Here is a 24,298-nt window from a genome sequence, read left to right as displayed (position 1 = left end):
TACAACTGCATATGACTCTACAATCATCTAAACACACACACGCGCACACGCAGGTCAACAGCCGCCCGGGCCTTCTCACGCTGAGCACACGGTGAGGGAGCACTGAGTCCTCACCGGTCTTTGGGTCGTTTTGCGGTGACCCGGCCCGGGGGGGCGGGGCGCGTTGCGGACGTGACGTCAGTGGGCGGGGCGTGCACCTGGGCACCTGGGCTGCCGCGGCGGCGCGGGGCTGCGGCTAGACGCGCGCCATGGAGGGCGAGAGCCGGAGCCCGTGGGCCTTGGGGCTGCTGCGCACGTTCGACGCGGGCGAGTTCGCGGGCTGGGAGAAGGTCGGGTCGGGCGGCTTCGGGCAGGTGTACAAGGTGCGCCACGTCCACTGGAAGACGTGGCTCGCCATCAAGTGCTCGCCGAGCCTGCACGTCGACGACAGGTCAGCGGCCCGGGCGGGGGCGGCGGCGCCGGGGCGGGCGGCGGGGCCCGGCCTCACGGCGGCGCGCGGCGGCGGGCCGGGGTCGGGGTGCTTGGATTGCGGGCGTTCCCGTTCTCTCCACCTGAGTCGCCTCGGGAGCAGCCTCGGAAGGAGAAGCAAGCGCCGGGCGAGGCCGTGAGCCCCCGGCGGGGTCCGCGCCCTTTGCTCGGCCGGAGGGACGTTGGGGGTGGTTTGGCGAGCTGCGGGTCTAACCGCTCACGCCGCTGCCCCGGGCTGCGGCTCCTACGGGGAGCCTCGGGAAGCCGCGTTTGCCTAAGCCGGTGTTCAGCGCCCGGCATTGTTACCTGGCTTCCGGTGAGCCCCGGAATTTCAGGGTCGCGGGCTCACCTTGCGCCTTGGACCCGCGCCCCTCGGAGGCGCGTCCGGCCCGCCCAGGACCCACCCGGGCGCTGCGGTTTGCGCCTGGCTTAGAAAAAGTGCCGTGTGGGGATCTGGGCTTTGTGAGTTAGACTCCGTTCGACTTACTTAGTAATTTACTTTGGAGCACAAATTGGTGTAAGAAGGTAATTATTTCGGTCGGAAGCCCTGGCTTGGCTTGGCCCGCTTCCTCGGCGCCCGGGCACTTGAGCGTCGGCGTTACCCGGCTTGGGCCTGGCCGTGGGGTCCGGCAGGCGGCCCGGTGGGGGGGGCCAGGTTCCAACATTCAGCGCTCTCCGGCCGTACCCTCTCGTTTTAGCTGACTTAATTTCGAGGCCGAGTCTCTGCGGAGCGGCCTTGCACTTATGGCTGGACCATAAGTGCCCTCCTGGACCCCAGTTTCCCCATCCCAAAACTGGGAGGCCACCTGCCTGTCCCTCGGTAACAGAGGTGCTCAAGTTAAAGAAGACAGTTGGAAAGGACCGGAGCTGCCCCAGTTAAATTCGGTCAGTGGATTGTGGTCTGTGTATATAATTTTAGGGGTGGGGTGGGAGGAGGGTCTTGAAGAGTAGCTCTTTTTGGGTGAGGGGTGTTCACTATTTACGGTTGCATTTTAATAATTTATAAGCTTCGGTTGAGCGCATTTAAATTACCTCTCCTTTGGTGAAGTTTGCGTTCTACGTGGAAGTTGTGTGGTGCTTGTGTTCTGTGTGGAGAGCCCCCTGTACAGTCAGCCCCCAACAGACACAGGCTCAGAAAAGCGGCTCCTTTGCTGTCTCAGAGACCTGGTTTCTAATCCTCGGCGTCTTGAGCGCTGGGGCCTCCGAACTCCAGCTTTTCACCCCCAGAATGGTGGCGATGCTTATCTCCGGGGTGGCTGTGTGCGTGTCCCTGGACTAAGGTGCACAGAGGATTGCAGCGTGTGCCCCCTCAGGTCCCGGACAGGAGGAAGCCCCCCGTGCACTTGGTGGCTTTGTGTTTTCATCCTGGCCTGGGAGGTTATACAGCAGAACTATTGGCGGCTTTTTGCTCTAAGCCTCAAGCACAGTGTCTCTTGGAAACTTCAGTAGAGTGGTGACGAGTGTCACGCAAACATCACTAACGCAAAGGTGAACTGCTTGTGAAGCTGTGCCTCCCTCGGATCCCAGGAACTTCTCAGGCCGGGAGGGGCGCCGTGGCTGTTTGGATGAAATCCAAACCTCTTTGAATGCCAGTCACTAGTTAGAGCCTGAAAGGCACGACTCTTGCCGGTGTGTGGGTATTTTTACGCTCTCGGGGACATTTATTTGCCTGCTGGAGTCTTCTGGCCGAGTTTTCTTCATCAGCGCAGGTTTTAGCACCAACGTCTTGTATCGGAAGAGCCTAGTAAACAAGCACGTCCCCAGGCTGACTCAGCAGGCTGCACCCTCAGGATCTGTTCTTTCAAGCGACCAGGCCCTTGTTTCTTGGGTGGCCCAGTTGGAGGTGGGGTTTCTCCACGTGAGGCGGGCCACTTAGGATCTTGCATTGCCTGGTTGCAAAGTTTTTTGTCCTTAACCTGGAAGGCTTTCCTGCCCTGCCCCAAATAGGCAGGTGGTGGCATGTACTGGACAGCTGGGTAGAGGTCAGCGTTGCCCAACAGGAAGAGATTCAGCTCTTGCACTTTGCCAGGCTGGGTGGAGCAGGCCGGCGTTCTGCGTTAGCAGCGGGAGCTGGGTTCTCTGATTGAGAGGGTGGTCAAACCCCTGCTCTTTGTAAAGAAGAGTCTTCCAGGTTAATTATTGACTCTCTCTGGTTTGAGATTCCCATTAGGCGCTTGTGTCACGTGCGCTGTGGTGCAGGAGGAACCGCTTGCATTGCAGGGTTGCCTCTAGACCTGGAAATGGCTCCTGTGCTCCCCATCCTGCCAGAGTTTGGCAGGTTGGCCTCGGGGCTCTTTTAATGAGCTGCCTCCCATCTTGACCCTTCTATTTGCAAGATGTTCCCTGGAGCGGGGAATAAGATTTTACCGGGGTTCCTGGGTGCAGCCCTCAGCCCTGCACCCCTCCCGGCTAAGCCTTGTCTCACCTGTTTGAAGGGTGGCGCCTCTCACCCCTGCCATGAGGGCCTGACCTGTTCTTTCCCAGGGCCTCCTGTGCTGGTTACATAGGGACCCACCGCCGGTACAGGTGTGGGTCAGACCCCTTTTCATCGCCTGCTTCTCCCTCCGGGCAGGCTGGGGGCTCCTGGCCCCAGTCTTCATGCCACCCCTTGACCGCCGCAGGCTGCCCCAGGCCATGTGAGCAGGTGCTTCTGGGGGGGGACTGTCAGGGCTGCCCGGTCCCAGACACCCCTTGAAGTTCCCAGAGAGCAGAGAGACACCTGCCAAGGGGCTTCCAAGGGGCACCCCCGGGGAGTTCCCAACGGACACCCCATTGATCTGCACTCCCTCTCCTTACGGGCACATCTGGGAGCTTTGCGGAGACGTGTAGCCACCCTGGCTGACCCTCATTAGGGGATCATGAGGGCTCGGCTGGAGTCTAGTTGCGGGGGAGGCATCCCCCTTTAGGTGAGAACTAAGCCTTGGAGGCCCGTTCCTCCGGCCCCCAGCCCCTGGCTAAGAGGAAGCCCAGGATAACTGAGCGCCGGCAGCGGCTGGTGATCGGCCGCGGCTAGTCAGGGCGAGCCCGAGCAAACCCCGGGTTTGTAAGCACAGAGCTGACAATTGGACAAGCCCGGTTCTTGTCAGTTTTAAAAATAGCAGTGTGGGAACCCCTCGCAGGCTCCCTGGGAACATAGATGGATTGGTGCGCAGTGAGAAGGCCTGGCTGGGAGGCATCAGTAACGGATGATTAAACCATTTTTCCTGCTGCCTTTTCCCACAAGTGGTTCCCAGGTTTCTCCCTCTGAGGAGCACTTTGTTACCGGGCACCCTTCCCTCTACCCCGACCCTCTTCCCGTAGTTTCCTGCTGCTCCTCTTTCAGCAGGCCTGTCCCAGGGCCCGTTTCCTCCCCCTTCCGAGGTACATGCCTCCAGAAAGCTTCCCTCGCCCGCTGGATGTCTTTGGAATTTGTGACTGAGCCTGGAGGAGAACCCCACCGCTTCTCCAGAAAGTGTCCTTTAGAAATAATCAGTCTGGTGAGATTTCTCCTATCTCTCCCTACCCCGACGCCCTCCCTGGGGTGGGGGACGTATGCTTTGGCCAGCCTCAATTGAGAAGAAAAATTGAATGGATGCAAGTGCTGTTGAGAAAGTATCTTTAACAAACTGAACCCCGACTTGGTCCTGTTAATGCCTAGATTTTCCATCTCGGACCAAGAGGGGTGGGGCAGGGATGCTCTCCCCATTCCTGCTGGGAAACGGAATTAGCAGCCCTTCCCCAAATGGGAGAAAGGAGGTGTGATGGGAATGATTACAGAGGAGAAATATGACGCCAGCCCTACTGAATTGTGCCTAATCGTAGACACGCTTTTAGCACGTCACCATTCTTAGGTTGTATTAATGAAGACTGATGTCCGTGGACTCGGGTGGCCTGGAACGTCGCTCGTCACCGGGTGGAATGGGATTTGATGATGATGGTGGGCTGTGAGGAGGCTGGGCTCCTGAAGCCCCCCGGCCCCCCTCCCGCACCTGGGCTCTGGGACTGGTTTGAAAATCTCTCAGGTGCTAAAGTGATAATAGTCATCACAGTAATCCACCTCCAGTTCCTTTGTGCTGTCGTCGGCATAAACCGGAAACAGCGCTTCGAGGAAAATATATTTAAAAAAATAATTGACACGGTGGTGGTTTCATTCTGGGTGAGAAGCACTTTCCCGTCTTCTCCAGCAGCGCCCGGAGAGGGCCCAGCCCAGGCTTGTGGAATTGCTGACGCTGCCGGGTGGGGACTTGGGGGGGAGTGGGTACTGGGGGGTATCCTGGGGGCAGCTGAAGAAAGGCCTAGAGGATGGGGAGGCTTGGATTTCGGCTCAGTGGTTACTAGAATGTAAACGGGATGAACATTTTTTGTGCCAACCCTTCTGAACGTGACCAAAGAGGGCGGTTAGGAGGCCCGGCCAACCCATTCCCCAGGCCTGAGTGAGGGGCTCCCTGGGGGGGGGGGTCCCCTGGAACCCCCTGCTGGGTGATCCCGGGACCTCCTTCCTCGCCCCAGGGGTGCAGCCACGGCGGGGTCCTCGGCTCTTAGGCATTTCTGATCGGGCTGTCACGGAGAAGGTGATTTGTCCTGGAAACAAGGCCTTGTCTTCCAGGATAGCTGGCCTTCCTCCTGGGATGTGTGGTCCGCGGGCCGAGCTTCCTGGTGTTGCTTCCGGAAAGGGTGCGGGCTGTCTGAGAACATTGCGGCTGTGGCCAGCTTTCTGGAGCAGACAGCTGCAGTGGCTTGCCCCCCTGTTTTTAAACTAAGGTAAATGGACTCTCAGTGCGGTGGGGAGGGCCCGGGGCAGGGGAGAGAGCCGCGAACCTGCTGACCTCGGTGCACCGGGGCGGGGCTCTCCCGCCAGCGGCTCTTCTGAGTCCAGTGAGCTCAGCTGTCAGAAGTCACCTGGCTCTGACGTATGTAGCCCTTTGGGCGAATGGAGCTTCACTTAACGAGACCTTCAGCTTCAGTGGAATCGACATCCTCCGCAGCTGTCGATCCGGCTGCCTCTCAGAATGTCTGCTGAAAGCAGAAGAAAGCCATCCTTGTGAGTGGCCGGCCTGTAACTCCGGAACCCGTAGTGCCTGGAAGCCTGCGGGCCTGGAGGGATCCTCCTGTGGTCTCCTGGCGGAAGCAGGTCTCTGTCCGTCCTGCGGCCGGACCCGTGCCAGGGCCGCGTGGGCGCCGTGTGCTGGACTCACGCTGGTGGGGAGCGCTGGCGCGCTGGCCACTTTAAAAGAGAATAAAAGCAGTGGAACCAGACAGGTCACAAAACTGATTCTTAAAATAGGAAACAGAGCAGCAGCGGTACTGATCCCCACCGCGACAGCTCGGGAGAGAGCGTTAGGAGCGTGGTTGAACTGGTTAGTGTAGGTGACGTGAGGTCTTCCCCAGGGAGGAGAAAGGAGATGGGCCCAAGGGTGCCGTCTTCTCTCCTTAAATGACTACCTTTTTTTGAAATGTTGCTTGATGCCCCCCTTTCCTTTTTCATGTGTCCCTCGGGACCGGGCACAGCGCTGGGCTCTGCCTGCATGTCATCCTGGAACCCAGCAAGCACTGTGGCTGCAGCCGGCGCTGGCCGGTCTGGGCCAGGCACCTGAACCCACTGTTCAGCCCGGCCCGGGGACCCCCACGGGGGCTCTTGTGGACATCGTGTTTTGCATTCACTGGCTCTTTGACCAGAGTGCTAAGAGAGCACGTCATGCTGAGCTCAGTTTTGTTCTATAGTCGTGTCATGATTCACTCCTGATACCTCTCGCACTCTTTTCTGAGGCCAGGGCCTTTTTTTTTGCTCCTTGAGCCTGTTCAGAACCAAAGTCTTGACCCCCTTGCCCCCTGCCTGCCCCGCTCCTGCGGATTCTGTAAATGGGGAGCCGCCCAGTGATTCCCAGTAGACATCTAGGTCATCCTTGCTACCTCCCTCTTCTCCACATCCAGTCGGTCACCAGGCCTTAATGCTTCTCCCTCGAAAATGGGCCCTGCATCCACCAGCTTCCTCTCTCTACACTTCTGGCAGCCAGGGCCCCGGTGTGCGCCCTGAGTGCCTCGTGGCCGCTCTGCCCCTGCTGCCCCCAGCCTGGGGCTCCGGTGCAGGAACGGGACTGACCTTACGAGCCCTTGCTGGTGCCCCCTGCCCACCCGAGTTAGGGACCCCCTTTATTAAACATCCCCAGGTCCCTGTACTTCCCCTCAAAGAACTTGGATTTTCAGCTACACTTCTTTTTTTACGGGTGATTTTCCATCTTCTCCCCTAGAAGGTAAACATCCTGAAGGCGCAGGGAAGGGGTCTCTTTTGTCCTCAGTTCTAACATGTAGAGGATGCTCAGTAAATACTTGTTAATAAGTGATTTTTAATTGGATGCAGATTAAAATTAAAGTAACTGCTGGGAGTACTTAGGTGGGTGATTCCAGACTGTAGTGGTTTATTTTAAAACATTTTTTTTGGCCGCACGGCATGGGCCTGAGGGATCCTAGCTCCTCAAGCAGGAATCGAACCAGCACCCCCTGCAGTGGAAGTGCGGAGTCTTAACCACTGGACCGCCAGGGAAGTCCCTTTAGTGGTTTATTTTAAATTTGGCTGAAAATGCGTGAGCTCTGTTCCAGTGGTTGTCAGGCTTAACTCTTGGCATTTGGGGCTGGGTAAGTATTTGCCCGGGGGGCTGTCCTGTGCACTGCAAGGTACAGGGTGGCGCTCCTGGCCTCTACCCGCTGGATGCCAGCGGCGGTGCCCGATGTCTCCTGGAGGCAAAGTCGCCCCCAGGGGAGAACCACTGGTCTGCACCCAGGGATCCTCTCCCTGAGACACCCGCCTTGGCCAGTGTTCTCCTGGGGGAGGACGGGATGGGGAGCTCCCCTCCCATATGCAGGGGCTGGACGGGTGGGCAGGGGCGCTGTGGTCCTGTCCAGCTGAGCCCACCACAGGCAGAGCTGGGTGCAGCAGACCTTGGTAAATAGTGTGGCGTGGTTCCTCCTTGCAGGTCGCCTCCTCCCTGGGAAGTGTTTTCGTACCTGTAAGGGAAGCCTGGGAGTGAGCTGCGGTCTCAGAGAGGAGGTCAGATCAGTAAGAAACAGACTCTTTTCCGTGGTAGTTGCTGATTCTGCAGCAGGCTGGGCAGGTGGGGTGGCAGGTGCACCCAAGCTCCGGAAGAGCCCCTGTGGGGGGAACGGAGCCGTCCTGGGTCATGGGCTGGGGGGCTTGTGTGGGAATCTGCATTCTCGGGCGGGGGGTGTCCCTGAGGCCGCCTCGGCTGCTTCCTGCCTCAGTTCCCAGCTCCCATAGGCTGTGTGGTTCTAGACTGATCCTTTAGGAGCTTCCTAGAAAGCAGGTTCTTGGCACCCACCCAGAGCCCGTTCTCCAGGAGCGGAGCCCTGCGTTTCAGCCAGCTCCCCGGCTGCTTTCTACGGTGGCCGTGTTTGAGAACAGACCAGACCCTGTCCTTGTGGAATTTGGCCTCTTCTCCTGAGTGCACTCTGAGACTTGGACCCATCACGCTGACGCCGACCAAGGCCGTGGATGCTAGTCTGTAAAGGCTGTACCAGGAAGTGACCTTAGACCAGGGGTTGCAGGCTTTCTGTGAAGGGCAGAGAGCAGACCTTTCAGGCTCTGCAGGCCACGGGGTCTGCGTTGCAGCTACGCATCTCTGCCGCGAGTGCAGAGACAGCTTCCGTCCCTCTGGACCTGGATGGGTGAGACTGCCGTCCCGTCGGAGCTTCTTTACAAAACAGGGGCTGGCTGTGCACAGCAGTCTGGCAGTTGCTCAAAAGGTTTAACACCAAAGTACCACGTGACCAGGCAACTCTCTGCCTCGGTGCGTATCCAAAAGAGTTGAAAGCAGGGACTTGAACACCTGTGTGTATAAATGTACAACATTAGTCACAGTAACCGGAAGGTGAAAACGACCCAAGTGTCTTGTCCATCAACAGAGGAGCGGATAAACACAGTGCGGTATGTTCATACAATGGAATAATATTCAGCCATAAGAGGAGTGACGTTTTGGTGTGTGCTACAGCGTGGATGGACCTGGACAACATATGATGAGTGAAATTAGCCAGTTACTAAAGGACGGATGTTACAGGATTCCACTTACGTGAGATCCCTAGAGCAGGCAAATTCATAGACGGAAAGTGGAAGAGAGGTTGGGAGCGGGGGCTGCAAGGAGGGTTCCTGTTGAGTGGGTGCAGAGTGTTTGTTGGGATGATGACAGAGTTCTGGGTGGAGTGCGTGGTGTTGGTTGCACAGCGTCGTGAACGGATGTGGTGCCCGTGAATTGCACACTTGTGAACGGTTACGGCGATAGGTAGTGTGTTACGTACATTTTACTACAGTTTAAATAATGGTTTTAAAAAGAAGGTGGCTCTTGGGCAGCGGTCTGCAGACCCTGCTTTAGACCAGCGCTCCGTTAATTTCAGTGCGGGGTTAGGGTTCAGGAATGATGGGGCCAGCTAGAGGGATGGGCTTCACAAAGAAGGGGGCTGGGCTCTTTGGATGGATAATTCGTTAAAGCTTTTGGTCAAACCTTAACGTCCCTTCCGTCATCCCAAGAGAAGGGATTGTCCATGTCCGCCTCCTCATCTGAAGCTCAGAGCCTGCATTGGCTCAGTGCTTCCTGAGTGTTTTCAGATAATGATTGCGATCTCTCTCCTCCCCGCTTACAACAACCCCACGATGCGTAGATGCGTTTGAATAACCATGGACTGAAGACGTGGGAAGGCCTAGAATTTAATTGTGTGACATTAAAGTGAGCTCCGTGTGTGTGTGTGTGCGCGCGCGCGCCCATGCGCACATACGTGCACTTGTACATACGTGTACGTGCATTTTAGTGAGTCAGCCGTGTGGAGCTGCTTATCTCCTGGCCACAGTGCCTGTGGCCAGGTGACCGCTGCACACACATTCCTCACGTCTTTGAACTTTTCCAGGGAGCGCATGGAACTTTTGGAGGAAGCCAAGAAGATGGAGATGGCCAAGTTCCGTTACATCCTGCCCGTGTACGGCATCTGCCAGGAGCCCGTGGGCCTGGTCATGGAGTACATGGAGACGGGCTCCCTGGAGAAGCTGCTGGCCTCCGAGCCGCTGCCCTGGGACCTGCGCTTCCGCATCATCCACGAGGCGGCCGTGGGCATGAACTTCCTGCACTGCATGTCCCCGCCTCTCCTCCACCTGGACCTCAAGCCCGCCAACATCCTGCTGGACGCCCACTACCACGTCAAGGTAGGGACCTGAGGGGGCCAGGTGGCCGGAGTGATGGATGCCCTGGGTGGGGGGCCACGGGACTGGAACCTCAGGGCCAGCGAGAGGGCCGAAGAAGAGGTGGTTCCCTTGCGGGAAAGAACGCAAAGCAGAGGCCCCTCTCGGCACCAGGATCCCCAGTCTTGCCATGTGTGGCTGGTGTAAACGCCACAGGTGTGTAACTGGAAAATGGACTCTTGTGAACAAGGGTCACTCCCCCAGATCCTGGATCAGGACGCTAGGTTCTGGGCACCCTGGAAAAAGAGACTGTGGATTTGTGGATTCCGGTCTTGTTGGCCATCGTACAAAATCAGGTTGGAAAGCGGACCTCAGCTCGGCCGTCTCCCTGTGAGGCTGGGTCAGCCTGTTTCCCCTTGGTGGTTCCGGGCTCAGGGTGATGGGAGCCTCGGGGTGCTCGGAAATGGGGGCTGCGGCGTGTTGTGGAGAGGGGCCCTGGAGGGACGCATTCTGTTCTCTTCCTTCAAGGCCTGTGAGTTCCGATCTTCTTTTTTTGATAAGTTTATAAAGCAGAAAAGCACGAGGGATAATATCACTACAATCAGGGGCCGTCCCCTTGGAATTGGCCCTTGTTAGGGTGGTAGGTTTGTGTTTCTTTGAAAATGTCTCTCCCTTGGAGGGCCATCGTGTCGCACCGTGGGGGGCACTAGCCGTGGGTTTCCCACTCAGTGGCGTGGGTTCTAGGCTCGCCCGCCTGCCGAGGTCACCCTGTCCCTCAGGAGGGCGGATCAGGAAGGGCCACACGCCGTGGCCGGCGTCCCCTCCGGCCCCTCAGCATCCTTTCCCACCCCCCTGCACCCCGACTCTGCGGCAGGCACAGCACTCCGGCGGAGCCAGCCTGTGGCCGGTGGGGGAATCGGTTTCCACGTCGGACACTAACGACAAGGTGTCCTTAAGGCAGTGTCCTTCGATAATAAGATTTTATCAGAAGCTGGAAGTACCCTCCCGCTAAAGTGAAGCGGGGAAATTGAGGAAACAAACAACAAGTGGTGGTTCCCAGCCTTCCTGAGTTCTAGCACCCCTGCAGTCCTGTTTCCTTCCGGTTGGGGTGCTGGCTTCACATGTGGACTCTGCCCCCCACGAATGTCGCAGAGTTGTGACTAGGAGCGTGGGGTCCGTGGGCACCAAGTCAGAGTGAAACCTTTGATCTCAAACTTGAATGAGCACAAGCAAAGGGGGGTGAGGAGGGGTCCCCACTGTGTGCAAAGGCCCTGTCTGCGGGAGCTGCCCCACCTGCCAGGGGAGGTTCCGACTGGACGGTGGCCCCTTCAGAGGGGTTAAATCGAGGACCAGTGTTGTCCAGCTGTAGGTGGCTGAGCAGAGGTTAGAACCAGGTTCTGCGGCCCTGGAGCCCTTGGACTCCCACCCGACCCACTGCCGTACGTGAGATGCTCACAGACGTCACGGGTGGCACGCAGTGGCGCACGAGGGCACAGGGGGTAGCAGGCGGTAGGTGTCCCGACAGCCCCTGGGGTGCAGTGGGAGAGGAGTCACTGAAACTCCAGCTCGGGTGAGCATGTCACTGGATGGGACTGGTCTTCGGAGAGGACCAGTCAGGAGTGGGGGCACCTGCAGGAGGGCCTTTAGGAGGAGGAAGCAACCCAAGAAAAGTCACGGAAAGTTCTGGGTTTTTAGGGGCAGGGGAAGCAGGAGGCATAGTTGGATTAGGGTACAGGGTGTGGGAAGGCCTTCCACTCGTCTTTAAGGATGCTGAGATGACATTGTAATAGAACGTGCCTTTCTTAGGGAGACCCCGCTGATTGCACCCCATCCCTTTGAGCGGTCTTTTCAGAGTCCCGGAGTGCAGTTGGCCCAGCTGGGCCTGTATCTCAGCTCACTCCCTTCCCACCGTCCGGGCCGCTCTCCTAACAGCCATGTGGGATGTTTGGGGCAGGAGGCCCGCCCTTTGAGGACCGCGGTGACGTCCTGCTCGGCAGCACAGCCCTCGCGCGCTCTGTCCCTGGCAGGTGGGGTGGTGGCCCTGTGCCTGGGGGGCTCCTCGCCTGGCCTGTGGGTGCGCTCGGCGAGGGCTGGTGCTCTGGGTGCTGGGAGTGGCCAGTACTTAGTCTCCTCCTGTCCTGTCCACGCCGGGATGTTGACCTTCATCCAGGGATGGTCCCCGGTGCTGGGTACACAGTAGGACCTAGCGCTCGCCCAGTAGGGCGCTGAGTGCCGCTCACTGGCGCCCGGGGCTGATGTCCTTGTGGTCGTTTCTGCGTTGGCTCCCGGGGCCCCTCGCTTTGAGTGCTTTCTTCCTCCTCCGCTTGTCAACCCCTGGCTTGGCAGGCCTGGCACTTCGTGGCAGTTTTAGGAAGTGGGTGAACATTCCTTAAAGGACCAAGTGGCTTGTTAATAAGGACCTGGGGTGGCTGGGAGCAGTCTCCACTGACAGGAAGGGAGGGGACACTGCAGCTCCGAGGAGGCGGCCAGGCCACCGGCCCCTCTTTCCCAGGGTCGGGAATGCACTTCTGTGACTCCTTTTTTTTTAAATAGATAGATAGATAGATAGATAGATAGATAGATTGATTGATTGATTTATGGCTGCATTAGGTCTTCATTGCTGCTGCACACGGGCTTTCTCTAGTTGTGGCGAGCGGGGGCTTCTCATTGCAGTGGCTTCTCTTGATGCAGAGCACGGGCTCTAGGCGCGCGGGCTTCAGTAGTTATGGCTCACGGGCTCAGTAGTGGTGGCGCGCAGGCTCTAGAGCGCAGGCTCAGTGGTTGTGGCGCACGGGCTTAGTTGCTCCACGGCATGTGGGATCTTCCCGGGCCAGGGCTCGAGCCCGTGTCCCCTGCGTTGGCAGACAGATTCCTAACCACTGTGCCACCAGGGAAGCCCTGTGGCTCCTTAACCAGGTGGGCAGTCACCCTGCACAGCCCCAAACAAGCAGAAAATATATTCACAGGAGGCGTTTCTTTCATCCTCAGGAGCAGCTCAGTGGGAGCCTCATCTGAGCTTCTAGGTCGGCCGCTGGGTTTCTGGGCAGTTTTTAGTTGATGATTATTTTTAGCGATACAACTTTAATCTGGAATCTTGAAATAAGATCCTAAGTTGTCACTCCACCCCCTTCCCTTGGTCCCTGGAGGCTACATTTTTTGTCCATACGTAGGATGATTGGAACTGAAAATTTCACAGCAACCACCTGTTTTTGGAAAGTGTATTCAAGACACTTTAATATTAAATTAATACGTGAGGTTAATATTAAGTATGATAAATATCACTACTAAAATATTAATTTTAGCGTCAGTAGTAAACCCATTTCAAGTTGGTAAGGGAATAACTCGATTTAAAATCTCAAGCTATACTTGGGGCCCACTTTGCGCAGACCAGGCTGTATTCACAGGGATACCCAGGGTCCTGTTCTCTGTGGTCCAGAATGGCCTTTCACTCCAAGGTGGCACAGCCCTGACCCGGCCCTTTGTTAGTCTCTGTTAGTCTCATCCAGCTGGGCCTGGCAGGGGAAGGGCCATGTCTCGGGGGCCCCTGTGAGCACTGGCTCCGGGCAGTACCGAGGCGGGCGCTAAGTGCGGGTTCGTTTGTAAATTATAGGGCGCTTGCTGTTCTCAGGGATTGCCACACTGTCCCACTGTCCGGGAACCCGGGGGCAGACGAGGCAGGCCCTTCCTGGGCAGGACAGGTGAGAAAGGGCGGGTGGAGAAATCCTGTGGGCCGGAGGGTCGGTGGCCATCAGAGAATTCTCATTTCTGAGTTTGCCTTTTGATGCCGGAGCTTTTACGTAGAATTTAGGCTTATTTTCTTTTCATCAAGTGTGTATCTTGAAGCAGCTGGCTGTACCTGAAAACAGCAGAAATAAGAAGAAAAGGCTGCCAACATGGGGGTGGGGCACCAGGTGCCAGGATCCCTGCGTCCCCGTCCGTCCGCAGTCCTGAATCTGACACGTCCACGCTGCTGGGAGTTTGGTACTAAAACTTTCCCGCTCGTCCACCTGTTACCTTGCGTTGCTCTGTGCCCGGTCCCGAGCTGCAGGGTCGGGGTGATGGGTTCGTTCTGGGGAACTGGCACTTCCCTTTCCTGAGTGGAAAGTTTCTTGGAGGTCAGAGAACGGACCGCTGCTGGGGACCCCGAAATGGCCAGGCCGGCCTCACTCGCGTGGACCCACGCCCCACCCCGGGCAGAGCCTGACTGCAGAAGTGGGGGGCCGGGTCCACTGTCGCAGGCTTTCTGCCCAAACCGCCCCCCCCCCACCGCAGATGTGGTCAGAGACCCCTTGAAGGAGCGAGTCCCCAGTCCTAAACTCGCCCTGCTCAGCGGTGATGACGCCAGGCCCCTGGCTCACCTTGTGGGCAGGTGAGCCCAGAACTAAGGGCCTGACTCAGCCTCATTTCCCCTCACTCCAGAGGTGTGTTTGAGGGGAGCCCAGAGTTCATTGGAAGGCTTAGAAAAACCCACGCGCCTCGGAGGAGAATTTATGAAGGGGCTGTTTTCCCACGTGGATCCTGAGTCCTTTAATGCCAGAGAGTGTGGCCTAATCCCACACAGCGTTTCACCACCTCTGAGGGCTCTGGATTCACACCCTGGGTTGCAGGGGGGAGGGCGGGCGCCCCGCAGTGACTTCCCCCTTGTGGGTTCCCCTGAGCCTTCAGGACGCCTTGGACTAAGGAGACGCGGAGGTAGAGGTGTATGGGGCCCGAGCTGCCGGGTCCAGGTGCCCCTTGGGCCGGTGGGCCCTGCGGCGGAGGGGATGTATGTCACACCTGTCGTTTGGGTGCTGTGTTTGGAGCCAGCAAGTGTCTGTTCCTAGAACGTTCCAGGTGGAGGACAGAAGGCCCCGCTGAGGTTGGCAGGGTGTGTTTTGCTCCCTTTAAAGGGCTTCTGAAGGCGCATTTCCCTTTGAAGAACCAGCTGCCGCTTGCCCGCCGGCCCAGCTGTGTGATTGCATAACTGCTTTGCCTCTGAGGGCTGCCCCCTCCCTTGCCTTCCCTCTCCCAGTGAATTCCTTCCTTCAAGTGTAATCTTTTCCCCTGTCCGTCAAGCTCCTAATGCTCTCAGGCTTGGTTCTTCCCAGGCTGGCCTGGCCTTCCCGCCTGCGCCGGGGCGCGCAGGTGATGTGAGAGCCGTGGCGCTGATTCCTGAACGTGGCTGCTCAGCCAGGTCGGGGCACCGCGCCGTCTCCCGATGTTGCCAGGGTTCGGGGGGGAGGGCATGCTATTAAAACGTCCCAGAGCAGCAACCCCGGCTGCCTCTCTCAGCAAGCTGCCAGCCAAGCTTGACGAGCTCCTTCCCGCCGCTGCGTTGCAGATCTCCGACTTCGGGCTGGCCAAGTGCAACGGGCTGTCCCACTCGCACGACCTCAGCATGGACGGCCTTTTCGGCACCATCGCCTACCTTCCTCCTGAGCGCATCCGGGAGAAGAGCCGGCTCTTCGACACCAAGCACGACGTGTACAGGTGTGTGTCAGGCGTGCAGCCCCAGACCGCCAGGGGCTCTGCACCTGGATTCCTCGTGCTCTGAAGGGGGGCTTTGCCAGGGGCTCCTCGGTGCCGCCAGATAAGAGGCTCAGTCCAAATGAAAGGGCTTTTAGGCGGAGGGTACGGGCTACCCCAGGGCTTTCTTGCAAGCGGGAGTTCTCTGCTGTGAGCGCTGCTGGCCCCGGCTGGAGAACGTTAATGGTTGGTGTCAGTTAGAGCCGGTTATGCAACCGGATCGGCAGCTCCCAAACCACGAAAGCTTTGGTGTTTGTAGGATGTAGGAAACACGGGCTCTATAGCTTGTCTGCTGAGAGACCCTGCTGCTCCAAGTGGTCTGTGTGTCTGTCTGCGTGTGGATTCAGGCTCCAGAATCCAGTCCCTCGTGGCCCAGAACTCACACTTCTGAACGTCACTTACGCGTGACAGGAGCACAGACACCCTAGAGGCTGTTCACAAACTGGCACCGGGGATTTCTGTGCTAGAGAACAGTCGTGAATCATTTGGCGCCTTCCTTTTCCATATGGTAAAGGTCTTAATCACTCAGACTTCTCGGAGAAGGAGAGCAGGAGGGCGGGTGCCAGCAGGCACTTAAGCCCCTCACTGTGGTTCTTGTCTCACATGATGTGACTGTCACCCTGAGCCCCGCCTTTGGGTCACGGACACCTCCTGGAGTCCTGGCTGACTGGTTTGACTGTAGCCGCCGGTGCATGTGCTTTGCTGGGCTTTGAGCTGGACGTCTGTCAGGGAGTGGTGCGCGGGGCGCTGGGCACCTGCCTGGAGGGTTTGGGGAGAATAAGATTCTCTGTTTATTTCAGAGTTGAGAGTTTCAACTTTTGAACTTGTAGATTTCAGTTAATTTTCAATGGGGACTTCTTGGCGTTTCAGGAAACAGCTGCTCTTAACCCAGTGCAGGCTGGTAGCTCAATGGTTGGACTTCTGGTTCTGTTTTTTTTAAAAATTTTACCAGATTGAGCTCTTTCGGGGTATATCCAGAGTAATCATATATATATAATTAATATATAAATTATATAAAGGTAACACACACACATACACACACACACATATATATATTACACACAAGTATATATAATTTCTAACAACCAAAAAGGGCTCTGGGAGCCAGTGCCCCCTCATCTTTTCCATGCACTCAGATGACATCAGTGGGCTCGAGACGCCCAGAGCTGTAGTCGGTATTTTGAGGCCCAGTGTTTGCAAGAAGATGGTGTGAGTGAAGCGGACCCCGCCGTTCTCCCCACGAGCTGATGGTCCGGAGACAGGGTGGCGTTCCTTTCAGGAAGCCCTCCTGCTGTTTGCACTCATAGTTCAGTTGGTGGAGTTTCGTCTGTTGTCTGACATTTGAGCTTTCCACATGCCTTGTTCCACAATAAGAGTATTTGCCCATTTAAAAAAATGCATGAAAAATACCTTGGTGTCCCCTCTCTCTCTCTCTGAGTCTCTCGAAGACTCTGGGGTGGTTTTCCTCGAGCTTGTTGCTGTGTTTGGGGCCTCTGGCTTTACATGAGGCTCTGGCACGCAGACACTGATGTGCCTTTTCCCTTGCAGCTTTGCCATCGTGATCTGGGGCGTGCTCACACAGAAGAAACCGTTTGCAGGTGAGTGGACATGTCTAGGGGTGATGCAGCTGCCTCTCCCCGAGCAGTGGAGGGCGTGCTCTGTGGTCCTTTCTCTGTGTCAGAAGTGCCTGCGAATCACAGTCGGGGCCGCTGTGGGCCGTGGTGCTGGCGGGCCGTCTGGTGGGGAGCAGGGCTGCCTTGTCCTGCCCAGCAGGTCCGCACAGAGACCCACGGCCCACCTCATCGCAGGCTTTCGTATATGCCGACAAGGCGCTCTGCCGTGCAGCTCACATACAGGGAAAGGCACGGATCTGATGGGGTCTCTTCAGTGACTCTTGTTAGGTACTAGCTCATTCTTTTGTGTGTGTGATATAATACACATAACATAAAATTTATCATTTTAACCATTTAAACTGTACATTGTGTCATTAAGTGCATTCACAGTGCTGTACAATCATCACCACCGTCTGGTTCTAGAATATTCCATCACCCCAAAAGGAAACGCCGGGCTGGTTAGGCAGTCACTCTCATCCCCCCACTCCAGCCCCTGATGACCACTAATCTACTTTCTGTCTCTGTAGGTTTGTCCGTTGTAGTGATTTCCAGATACATATTTTTTTAATTTTCTAATTTTTGATTGTAAAATACACATCACATAAAAATGACCATCTGAACCATTTTGAAGTGTACAGTTCGGTCATGTGAAGTGTATTCCTATTGTGGGGCAACCAGCCTCCAGAATTGTTGGGCGTTTGCTCCCCGGGTTAGCAAACCGGCCCGAGAGCTGTGGGTTTCCTCCCCCTGCCAGGCACCCACCGTGCTGATTTCCGGCCCCGAGGTTTCAGTACCATGACTTGGTTTATTGGAAAAGTCCAGTACCTGGGCTACTCACTCTTTTCTGGTCTGACCAAAAAGATCTAAGAATGCAGATCAGAGTCAGCATGTGGCCCCCAGGTCTTTTGCAGGGTTTTGTCTGTACGTCGTTACCCTGTCTCCCTGCCGTCTCCTCCTCGGTGGAGGGCCGTGGTCTGGATTCTTTTCAGCGTGGCCAGGTGCCCTGTCGCTCGGGCCGGCTCTTTGCCTGGCCCGCCGGGGACCTGCGCTTTGGGGTAGAAATTCAGGAGGACTTTTTCGTCACTGCAGGGCAATTTGGGCCACTTGGGGCTGGGCGATGTGACTCCATGATTTATCAGTGTTCTTCCCTTTGGTGGGCATGGACCCCTTTGGAACCTATCTCGTTTGATATTTTTCTCCTTTGAACTTGGTTTTCCTTTGAGTTCGATGCCCAGAAAGATCTGCTCTGTGATACAAGGCAGTGATTCCATTTGGTAGATCACAGATAGTTTCTAAAACCTGGAAAACAGAGGACAGATGTGCCCTGCAAGGTTAAGGATTAAAGAATGCTCTGTGCTTTGCAAAGGAAATACAGTGTCTCCTGGGTGGGTGGTGGTGACGTGCCCCAAACTTTCCCACGGTTGTCACTCCTCCCGAAGATAAGGAATCCTGCCTCAGCCCCACGAGCTGCCCTGACTTGTGCACCTTCCCTTTGCAGATGAGAAAAACATCCTGCACATCATGGTGAAAGTGGTGAAGGGCCACCGCCCCGAGCTGCCGCCTGTCTGCAGACCCAGGCCTCGCGCCTGCGAGAGCCTCCTGCGCCTCATGCAGAGGTGCTGGCACGGGGACCCCCGGGAGAGGCCCAGCTTCCAAGGTGAGTGCCCCCAGAGGGTTCCCGGAGTATTGGCTGCTTGAGGGTCGTGCCGCTGTCCTGGGTGACAGAGTCGACGGCCAGGACAGGGGAGGCTGTCCAGAGACAGGAGCACCAGGGCGAGCCCGGCACCCACAGGCTGTGCCCGCCTGTGGCCCCCGCCTGTGGCCCCTGCCTGTGGCTGGGGCGGGGCGGCTGGAACCGCGTGGTCAGCTCCAGCTGGCCGCCCCTGGCTGTGGCCTGCTGTGGCCCGCAGGAGGCTGCTCTTGGTGTTGCAGGCTCGGATGCAGCAGTGCATCTTTTAGGGACGATGTGACCGCTGGCCTGCGGCTCTCTTTGCATTTCTCATGGGGCCTTGTCCCTGGGGAACGGCTGTGTCCTTTGGCTAGGAGGGTGATCCTGACGCAGTTGGAATTGATCACGACGTTTAAAACCTATGGGGAAACCAGCGTGAATGAAGTGGGAGCCTCCCGCCAGGAGCTGGCCGCCGGGCCGTCGGGGTACGCGCTCTGGCGGGCCTGGCTTCTTGGGGAAACGGGGCCTCGGTGACTCCTGCTTGGAGTGTGGCCAGACCCTGTGTGTGGTTGCCGATGGGGGCCCCTGCGGGGTTGCCGTGAGCTTGGCCGGGGGCCAGCAGCCTGGGAGGCCGCAGTGCTGACCGGTCAAGAGACTGGACGCTGCAGGTGCTGCCTCTTCTGTCCCAGCCCGAGGTCACACATGTAAGTAGAGCACTTGTGTAAGTCAGTGTCGAGGAGATATATCCTTTTGTGTTTTCTCCCCAAAAGAAATCACTTCTGAAACCGAGGACCTGTGTGAAAAACCTGATGATGAGGTGAAAGAGACGACTCAAGACCCAGATGTGAGAAACCCCCCTGAGGCCGAGGCCGAGGTAATGGGGACCCTCCCGGGGGCCTGGTTTCCCCTAACTTGGCTTCGGGGGTTGAGTCTCTCTTTTCTGCAAATGCCCTGCCAGCCTGGACCACTCGCCCCCTGTTCTGAGGCTTGGGCCGTCCCCCTGCCCCTGTCCCTAGCTGGTCGGCCTCGAGCTTGCTGCCTTGGTGAGCTGGCCTCAGAAGCCTGCAGGGGGCAGGTCCATGGCGCGCTGGCCTCAGACTGATTTCCTGCCTGACAGTGACCCGTCCCCATCGCCTGTCTGTGGTTAGGAAAGGGCAGAGCGGGCCCACGCTTGACGTTAAGTAGCTGTCGGCTGGATGCTCTTTGAAGCAGGGGAGCTGAAGGCCCCTGCTAGGCCAGATTGGGGAGGGGGCCTGGGCTCGGGGGTCTGGGTGTCTTTTTGCACCTCGAGGTTGGGGATCTGGCCACTTTCTAACCACCTGTAAACGTTTTGTTTTATGAGTGCCACACAGGTTAGGTAAGATGTGATAAATTCTAACTATGCTCACTAAATAAATACCTTCACCACTTGTAAAGTGGAGTGTGCTAAACTGACTTTCTTGGGTGTTATCTGGTGTTATCGTCCCAGGCTGTGCTGTAAGGCCGGGAGATAAGTAAACAGTTATGGTGTGTCTACTGTCTGAGCAGGAAGGGGCGTGTGCATGAGGTCAGAGGGCAAAGGGGCAGGGAAGGCGACCTGGTGCCCGCGCCCCCCGGCCAAGAGGGGAAGAAAGGCGCAGCGCGTGGGTGTGACTCAGTGCACCAGGCCACCGGGTCGGAGCAGCTTAGCAGTTCCCGAGGAGAGGGAGGATTTGGGGACAAGTGGGCGGGAACCGGGAAGGATCACGCGTCACCTGCAGATTCTAACCCCTCACCACCAGCTGCCTTTCTCGCGGCCGGGCAGGAGAGTGCCCTCGGAAGGGCCCGTTAGGGTGGGTTGGGTTGGAGTGCCGTGCTGTCCCTGTAGCTCGGCCCCTGCCCCCCACGCTTGTACACATGCGACCCCCCAGCTAGACTCGCACAGCTCCGGGGAGGGTGGCAGGTTGTTAGGACCCCGTCCCATCTCCTTCCTCCGTTTCGTATCAGCGCTGACCTGTCCTGGGTGGACACGGCCAGCACACAGGCTTCACCTCCTGCAGCTTATTCACATCTCGTCCGGATAACTCGGGGCCACGTCACTGCGCAGACGGGGCCCCACATGGTGACGGGTGTTCCGTCCCCGTCGTCGTCTTTTCTTACCATGTCCTCCCGCCGGGTGGACCCAGCGCAGGGTCTCTGGGCCCCCTAGAACCATGGTAACGGGAGTTGAGTTCCCTGCATGGCTCACGGGGGACCCACGTGTTGCCCACCTCCTCCGCCCGCCCCGTCAGGTCCCGCACGGAGCCTCAGCCCCTCCGTCTGCTGTCTCTGCAGGCGCCCGTGGCCACCCCGCTCAAGCGAGCCTCTGCCCCGACCTTTGACAACGACTACAGCCTCTCCGAGCTGCTGTCCCAGCTAGACTCGGGCATCTCCCAGACCCTCGAGGGCCCGGAAGAGCTCAGCCGCAGCTCCTCCGAATCCAGACTTCCGTCGGCGAGCAGCGGCAAGAGGCTCTCCGGGGTGTCCTCGGTGGATTCTGCCTTCTCCTCCAGAGGGTCGCTGTCCTTGTCTTTCGAGCGGGAGCCTTCAGCGGGCGGTGAGTGGAGGACCCGCCCCTGGGAAATAATGAGCTTAACGGGGGGCCGGGGGGCTGGGGGGCCGGGCAGAGTGTGAGCTGCTGAAAAGGATCAGGCGTCCGGCTTCCTGACCTCACAGTAGCTCTCCTGTGTTTTCTGCAGCCCTTCACTGATTGGGTTTGGGCGTCAGTGCAAATGCAGAGATGCACGTGGGCCGAGCGGGTGTCACTTAGGTGTAAGAGGGGTGAGTCACACCCCTGGCTGTGCGGGAGGGTCTCGCCCGTGCCAACACGGCGTGCAGGGGCTGACCTCCGGCTTGCAGGTTGAAGAACTAGAGTTGCATCAGGGAGCCCAGTGGATGTATGGAACCCCTCTCCCTGGAGACCTCTCTCTCGTAACGTCAGCCCTGTACCCCCTTTCCCAGACGGTGCTGGGAAAACACCCCCTTTCTTTCTTATTCGTGGGCTCCCATTTACCGTAGCCGTGCATGTTGATGGGCGAGCTGTCCTTGGGGGTTGTAACTCCCTGGTCCTGTTCATATACCTTGGGTTTTCTGTCTAGAAGGTGCTTCCCCCTGCCCCTGCCCTGTCCCAGGTGCTGGCCCTCGGGTGGGGGGCTGGTGCCCACTGCACCCCCTCGTTGCTGCCTGTGAGGATGACGGGTGAGGTTTCCTTTCCATGAGGAAAATACGCATGCTCGTGCTCAGGGCTACAGTGCAGGGGTGGCCAGAGGGGCGTGGGAAGGGTACAGACCCCAGGAGGAAGGGGAGCTTGTTTTTCCTGGGGAATCGGGGAGTTCCTCCTGGAGTGAGGACTTTTTTCCTAGATGCCGTGGACCTCCTGGAACTTTTAGAGTGGAATATTTGGGATGAAAGGGGGCACTTAGGGTTGAGGAAACTCCTTACAGAGGCGCAGAGGTGGGGAAGGCCTGGCTGGGCTGCAGGTTAGCAGCCGGCGATGAGGCTGAAAAGAAAGAAGCACCCGCCTCCCACGGAGAGAGATGTAGAACTTTCTCTCGGGGACTGATGCCCTCAAGTGACATCTTCATGCTTAGAGAGGATCAGTCACTGGCCCATCTCAGAAGCCAGCGTTAAACCACTAAGTCCCCATTGGGCTGATTCCGTTTTCTTAATACACCCCACGCCCCCTCCTCCTGCGCAGGGCCCCTTGAAAATGTTTCACGTGAGGGCGTCTTGTTTCATTTAAATCGGAACCCGACAACGTAATAGGATTTTTACGTTAAATCTAACCTTTACATCGCGAATAACAGTCCTTCTAAGATGGGAGACTCAGTCCTTTAAGGATTATTCTAGAAAGCATCCTCCGTGGTGGTGCTGAGACAAGAGGCATGGTTTGGAGGTTGGGCTGGGAGCAGGTGGTGGGCCCTGGAGGGGTGGCCTGGGGTAGGGGCTGCCAGCTCTCCGGCGGGTTGGGGGCTGCTGCCTGATCTGTGCTGCCCTTTCTGAGCACCAGCAGGGGCCTGGGTTATATACCTTGGGTTTTCTGTCTAGAAGGTGCTTTCCCCTGCCCCTGCCCTGTCCCAGGATTGTTATCCAATCACGACCCTACCGGATGGGTAGAATGATTTTTACTTTGTACGTTGACAAAAGAGCGCTTTGGAGACATTCATTGCCCTGCCCGAGGTCTCCCCACTCGATCTTAAACTAAACCAGCATGGACAGCACAGCGCTTAAGCGATCTCAGATAAAAAGCGGCCTGGAGGCCACGGGGAGTTGGGGGCCACGTAGAAAACACCGGCCGGGCCTGGGGAGGCAGCCCCACGTGACCCCTGCACCTGCTCTCCCCGCAGATCTCAGCGCCACCGACGTCCAGAAGAAGAAGCTCGTGGATGCCATCGTGAACGGGGACACCAGCAGGTTGATGAAGATCCTGCAGCCCCAGGACGTCGACCTGGTCCTGGACGGGGGCGCCAGCCTGCTGCACCTGGCCGTGCAGGCCGGGCAGGAGGACTGCGTCAAGTGGCTGCTGCTTAACAACGCCAACCCCGACCTCGCCAACAGGAAGGGCTCCACCCCGCTCCACCTGGCCGTGGAGAAGAGGGTGCGCGGCGTCGTGGAGCTCCTGCTGGCCCGCAAGATCAGCGTCAACGCCGCGGACGAGGACCAGTGGACGGCCCTGCACTTCGCGGCCCAGAACGGGGACGAGGGCAGCACGCGGCTGCTGCTGGAGAAGAACGCCTCCGTGCACGAGGCAGACTGCGAGGGCCGGACGCCCATGCACGTGGCCTGCCAGCACGGCCAGGAGAGCATCGTGCGTATCCTGCTGCGCCGCGGCGTGGACGCGGGCCTGCCGGGGAAGGACGCCTGGGTGCCGCTGCACTACGCCGCCTGGCAGGGCCACCTGCCCATCGTCAAGCTGCTGGCCAAGCAGCCGGGGGTGAGCGTGGACGCGCAGACGCTGGACGGGAGGACGCCCCTGCACCTGGCCGCCCAGCGCGGGCACTACCGCGTGGCCCGCGTCCTCATCGACCTGCACTCCGACGTCAACGTCTGCGGCCTGCTGGCGCAGACGCCCCTGCACGTGGCCGCGGAGACGGGGCACACGAGCACCGCCAGGCTGCTCCTGCACCGGGGCGCCCGCAGGGAGGCCGTGACGGCCGAGGGCTGCACCGCGCTGCACCTGGCCGCCCGCGCTGGGCACCTGGCGACCGTCAAGCTGCTGGTGGAGGAGCGGGCCGACGTGCTGGCCCGGGGGCCCCGCCACCAGACGGCGCTGCACCTGGCCGCCGCCGGCGGGCACTCGGAGGTGGTGGAGGAGCTGGTCAGCGCCGACGTGCGTGACCTGCCTGACGAGCAGGGGCTCAGCGCGCTGCACCTGGCCGCCCGGGGCCGGCACGCCAAGACGGTGGAGGCGCTGCTCAGACACGGGGCCCACGTCAACCTGCAGAGCCTCAAGTTCCAGGGCGGCCCTGGCCCCTCCGCCGCGCTCCTCCGGCGGAGCAAGACCTAGCCTGCCGCCCCCGGAGCCGGGGCCCCCGCAGCGTTCCGGCCCCCGCGCGTGCTCTGCTCGCCCCGTCTGCGGCCTGCGGGATGCCGACCGAGTGGGCCGTCGGGAGGCCGGTGGCCGCTGACTCCGGGTTCGCGCCGGCGTCTGCTTGGGCGTCGCCTGCCCACCCTCCCGATGCGGTTGATCGGAGCGTGCGCGACCACTGCCCACGGGTGCGCCCGGTGTCGGAGGGACAGTGGGTCGGAGGCATTTGGTTGCACCCCTCGCTCCTGCCGTCGGTCCCTCGGTGACAGGGCCGTGAGCCCCCCGTCGTGAGCGGAGCCACCTGCGGCTGGGAAGGCGGGCGTGCGGGAGGAGCGGTGTCTTCTCTCTCCATTTGCGGCGGC

At 58.5% G+C, this 24,298-nt stretch overlaps 1 protein-coding gene across 4 annotated transcripts; it reads left to right on the top strand.

Moving 5' to 3' along the window:
- Positions 1 to 200: 200 nt before the first annotated feature.
- On the top strand, positions 201 to 24,055 carry RIPK4 (receptor interacting serine/threonine kinase 4). 4 transcript variants are annotated; one of them, XM_036850638.1, is made up of 8 exons: positions 201 to 430; positions 9,358 to 9,649; positions 14,946 to 15,094; positions 16,679 to 16,728; positions 18,242 to 18,400; positions 19,183 to 19,286; positions 20,705 to 20,966; positions 22,756 to 24,055. In XM_036850638.1, the coding sequence occupies exons 1-8, from the start codon at positions 249 to 251 to the stop codon at positions 23,913 to 23,915; spliced, it is 2,358 nt and encodes a 785-aa protein (XP_036706533.1). In that variant the 5' UTR covers positions 201 to 248; the 3' UTR covers positions 23,916 to 24,055. The 4 variants fall into 4 exon arrangements, with proteins under 4 accessions (XP_036706533.1, XP_036706536.1, XP_036706535.1 ...); XM_036850640.1 differs by lacking the exon at positions 201 to 430 and adding an exon at positions 1,142 to 1,353; XM_036850639.1 differs by lacking the exon at positions 201 to 430 and adding an exon at positions 4,776 to 8,386.
- Positions 24,056 to 24,298: the final 243 nt, after the last annotated feature.

Source organism: Balaenoptera musculus, chromosome 4 (genome assembly GCF_009873245.2).
Source record: "Balaenoptera musculus isolate JJ_BM4_2016_0621 chromosome 4, mBalMus1.pri.v3, whole genome shotgun sequence".
Lineage (NCBI taxonomy): Eukaryota > Metazoa > Chordata > Mammalia > Artiodactyla > Balaenopteridae > Balaenoptera > Balaenoptera musculus.
This window is presented reverse-complemented; position numbering and strand designations above follow the sequence as displayed.